Below are 4,482 nucleotides of genomic sequence, written 5' to 3'. Positions count from 1 at the left end.
CTTAAGTTGTGGTTTAGTATTTCCAGCTCGCATACTCGTACATTCCATGTACTGATGTCAGTTGGCCTGCATCGTCTTATGATGCAGATACAGGTACCCCGGATCAGCATCCTGCACGTCGTTGATCCAGCTGAGCACTCCAGAGTCTGTGGTGAGCCTCCTTGCATTCCGGAGGACTCCATTATTTTGTGTACTTAGTTTTGTTCTATTAGGAGGTTGCGGGGTCTGTCCCCACATCCATCTCAGTATATTAGAGGCTTCCATAGACAGTCAGTCAGTCAGTTAGTTTTGAGTCTCTCATCCATGTATATGTATATATATGTAAATATTCTATTTTGAGACTCGAGTTGCCCTTTGGGCCATATTTTTATCAGTTAAGTTGTTTATGTCTTTGCACGGCATTGAGTTATTCCGCTGAGTTAAGAAAGCCAGGCCAAGGGTTCGCCTGGGGCCAGCAATGGTCTCCGGGTGCCGGTCCCGCCCAGGGTGTAGGCTCGGGGCGTGACAGCCCTAACTTTTTATTGTGTCTACAACTTGTAGGAATAGTAAGGAAATGGGAAATAAAAGACTAATTTACCTTGGTTTCTTGCATACCAAAACCATTAATTGAACGAAAAGCAGTAGCTCGATTAGCCAAGTTATCTTGCAAGTCAATGGTACAATCAATGTCCTCCACCACCAAAATGGACTTATTGGCTGTGGCAACCAACAACCTCCGTAACTCCATGTTCCCCCTCAGCGAAGTCAACTCCAAATCATATATATCAAAGTTCAAATAATTCGCCATTGCAGCAATCAAACTAGATTTTCCGGTCCCTGGAGGACCAAACAACAAATACCCTCTTTTCCATGCCTTGCCAACTTTCCTATAATAATCTTTCCTCTTCACGAATCTCTCCAAATCCTTCAAGATCATGTCTTTTTGATCTGATTCCATCGCGATTGTCTCAAAAGTGGCTGGATGATTAAGATTCACTGGCTTCCACATTTCGTGTAAATTGTACATTCTCTCGCAATCCACAGTGTGAATCTTGATCGTCTTGTTTACGTGTTTTTGCAATTTTGCTTCTTTCATGATGTGAGGCAAATACGAATTAAGGACAAGGTCCTTGTTTTTCTTGTGAAATGTGACCTCAAAGGATCTGATTTCAGATTTTAGAGTGGAATTCATGTCCCTGGAATTATAGAAGTGTTTAGACTCTGTTTGTCTACAGAGCCAAATCCACTTGAATGTCTGTCCATTATAAACATCTGTCACCTGTTGGAATAAAACTATGAGATTTTTATAAAAAAACATTGTCTCCAGGCGATCTATTACATTATATAAACATTAAGGTAAATCAAACGCGGAACCTTACTTGAACTCGTGAATACAATCGTTCTTCAAATCAAGACGTATGAATTTTAAAGAAAGGCGACTAATTTCACTATTCCAATGGTGGATTATTAGGGAAAAGAGTCATATGTCTGAAAGACACGGACATTCAAAAATGTTGTTGTACCCGTGTTGGGTCCTCTGCATAACTTTTCAAAGATCTGATAATCCTCTGCATAACTTTTCAAGAATCTGATGCATACCCGTCAATATTTTTGAAGAGTTTAGGCAACATAGCTTCCAGTTTAGACCAAACTCTTTATGATAACAAATAATATGACATGCAATTATCATTATATATATGTGCAAGACTTTACCTCCTCAGTATGTTCCATATCACATATGTCTAATGTGGAGAGTCTCTACATCAGACTACTTCTAGTCTAGGTGGAACCGACCCTAAAAAATGTTGTCGCTTTTGTGTTGGATCCTCAAAAAAAAAAAAAAACTTTTGAAGGATCTGACACACACATCAATATTTTTTAAAGAGTCCAAGTAACAAATGGCTTCAAGTTTAGACCAAACCTTTTAAGATGACAAGTAACATGACATGCAATTTTATATGTGCAAGACATTACCTCCTCATTACGTTCCATGGCAATGTTGAAATTTTTCTCCTTCTCAGGCTTACTGATTTTAAGTCGATGGATGTTAGGTGACAACTTGCTGCCCAAATAGGTCTGAGCAGCTTCATAAATTTCATTATTGACAAGACCATCAAATTCGTCAATCACCATCGTTAGCTGATTTGAGAAATTGGTGAACATGTTTCGAAGTCTAAAGAAGAGATATTCATGGAGTTCCCGGGGAATGTAGTCATGGAATATCGAACGAACCAACATGGCTGTCGCAGCAACAGAGCCTACTGTCGATAGAACAGTCTTGGCCAAGGCCATTTTCGATTCTGCTGATGAAGATGACATATTTTTTAAGGGTTCTTTTGGCTAGTGAATGTTAGTGTTATGCACCAAATGTGTGAGGAAAAAATAGGAACCAATATATTGATGCAATTGGAATTGAGGAAAATGGTAAATTTATAGCAAAATCATGTGAAGAAAAGAAATAAAAAATAGAGTGAGAAATTGGCCAAAGAAAATTGGAAAAAATTGCACCAAGACTAACAATAGTGGTAGTTGGTATTGACTATGTAGACTTTGAAACTTTCCTATGTATGCCCACAAGAATTTCCTTCTAGTTTACCTCTTTCGCTAATATTTGATAGTGAATTGAAAACATTTTATCAAAAAATTATATTATATTATATATAGGTTAAATATTATTTTTATGTGCACTAGTAAATTTGGAACACTCTTAACGAATTTTTTTTTACTTTACTACTATCATCCTGTCATGTAGGGGTGTACATGACCGGGTTGGTTCGGATTTTTCAAATATCAAACCAAACAATTTGTGTAAAAATTTTAAATTTATAAACCAAACCAAACTAATAAAATTCAGATTTTTTCGGGTTTTTCAAAGTCGGATTGGTTCGGGTTTTTCAAATACCAAACCAAACCATTGTGTCGAATTTTTTAATTTATAAATCAAACCAAACTAATATACCTTGGATTTTTTGGTAAAGTTTGCATACAAACATATAATTAACTTGTGCTCCAAATATTTCTTTAGTCCAACCAAAATACAATTATCTAAGGGGTTTCTTAAGAAAATAATACAAAATATGAGATGAGAATTGATGACACTAAAATATTCAATAAAAAAATAATAATGAAATCATCATATAAAATAAATATTGCAAAGTCATAATGAAAATTATCATAATTTAAAAGTACTAAATCATGCTAAAATAAGTTTTAATAAGTATTAGTTACATTTACTAAATATTTTAAGAAAAATTAAAATTAGATTATGTATTTTAATTGTCTAAACCAATGTAAAACTAAAGAACAAATATTCAATATTATTGTCATTCTTAGTGTTGAATTGATATTCTTTTTGCATTAGTATTAATTTGATTTTGATTTAAGTTTTATTATAATTATCAACATCTATGAACTATAATCTTTATTGGACCATTCTGAATTCTATGTTTTAAAACTTGAAATAATATATTAAAAGATAAAAACTATGAAATGGTATAAGAAATATTTTAAAATTATATCAAAGTTAATATTTTTATGTATAAAATAAAAATTTAAAATTACATATATAATGTCGGGTTGGTTTGGTCTCGGGTTGGTTTTTTTTAGTTAAAACCAAACCAACCCAAATATAGTAGGGTTTTTTTTTCCAATACCAAACCACTAGTCAAGTTTTTTTTTATTTAACTCTATTTACGGGTTAATTCGATTTTGTACACCCTACTGCCATGTTCCTATTTTTCCAATTCCTAAGCTAATATAGGAAAAAATGCAAAGTCAACATGAACATAGGTTATTGGAAAATAAGCGATTAAATACTATATAGTATTTATTTTTCTCCGACTTGACTCTAAGTTGAATATTGGGTCTTTCTTAAGTGTAGATTGGGGTGTTAATTAAGTTAATGGATTTATTCAATTTTAACGCGTTTGAAACGAAGAAAATTAATCACCAGTCATGTTTTGACCCGTCTAAAGTTTGGTTACGTCCTTATATATAACAACAACATATGCAATGTAATTTCACAATGTAGGGGTAGTGACGGAGCCAAAATTTTAATAAGGGGGTTCAAAATCTGAAAAAATAGAGACACAAATTAAAGTAGTCGAATCTACAATATATACCTAAAATATTATTTTAACCATATATAAATAATATAATTTTTCTCCAAAGGGGGTTCGGATGAACCCCTTACTCTAAGGTGGCTCCGCCACTGATTAGTGGGGTCTGAGTTTTTATAATATGTAAAATATTTTGTTTTCTATTTGTTTGTTTATTTAATTTTGCTAAATTTTTAATGTAATTTCTATACTTTTTGTGTTATTGTTATTTTATAGTATTAAAGTTTTGATTTTAAAAAAAATAGATATTTGTAATAAGAGGCTACAATCAAATAACTCTTGATCAACTAGTGTACTCGAGTTATGTGCTTGCAGCCAAGGGTGATTTGTTGTTCCAAATTTGTGGGGTTCACTTTGGCTAGAGGGTATGTTTAAAAATTTAATA

At 33.2% G+C, this 4,482-nt stretch overlaps 1 protein-coding gene across 1 annotated transcript in view; it reads right to left on the bottom strand.

Moving 5' to 3' along the window:
* Positions 1–2,382, bottom strand: part of LOC102596073 (protein HYPER-SENSITIVITY-RELATED 4-like) — a 14,043-nt gene extending 11,661 nt beyond the window's left edge. The window contains exons 1-2 of the mRNA XM_006343327.2: positions 1,954–2,382; positions 578–1,258 (exon numbers count right to left, since the gene is read on the bottom strand). Of these exons, the coding sequence (XP_006343389.1) occupies positions 578–1,258; positions 1,954–2,298 (1,026 nt within the window). The 5' untranslated portion in view covers positions 2,299–2,382. The remainder of the gene's footprint in view (positions 1–577; positions 1,259–1,953) is intronic.
* Between the last annotated feature and the right edge of the window lie 2,100 nt (positions 2,383–4,482).

This window comes from Solanum tuberosum, unplaced genomic scaffold (genome assembly GCF_000226075.1).
Source record: "Solanum tuberosum cultivar DM 1-3 516 R44 unplaced genomic scaffold, SolTub_3.0 scf00039, whole genome shotgun sequence".
In the NCBI taxonomy this organism is placed as follows: domain Eukaryota; kingdom Viridiplantae; phylum Streptophyta; class Magnoliopsida; order Solanales; family Solanaceae; genus Solanum; species Solanum tuberosum.
The sequence above is the reverse complement of the archived record's forward strand: the minus strand, read 5'-3'. Positions and strand labels throughout refer to the sequence as shown.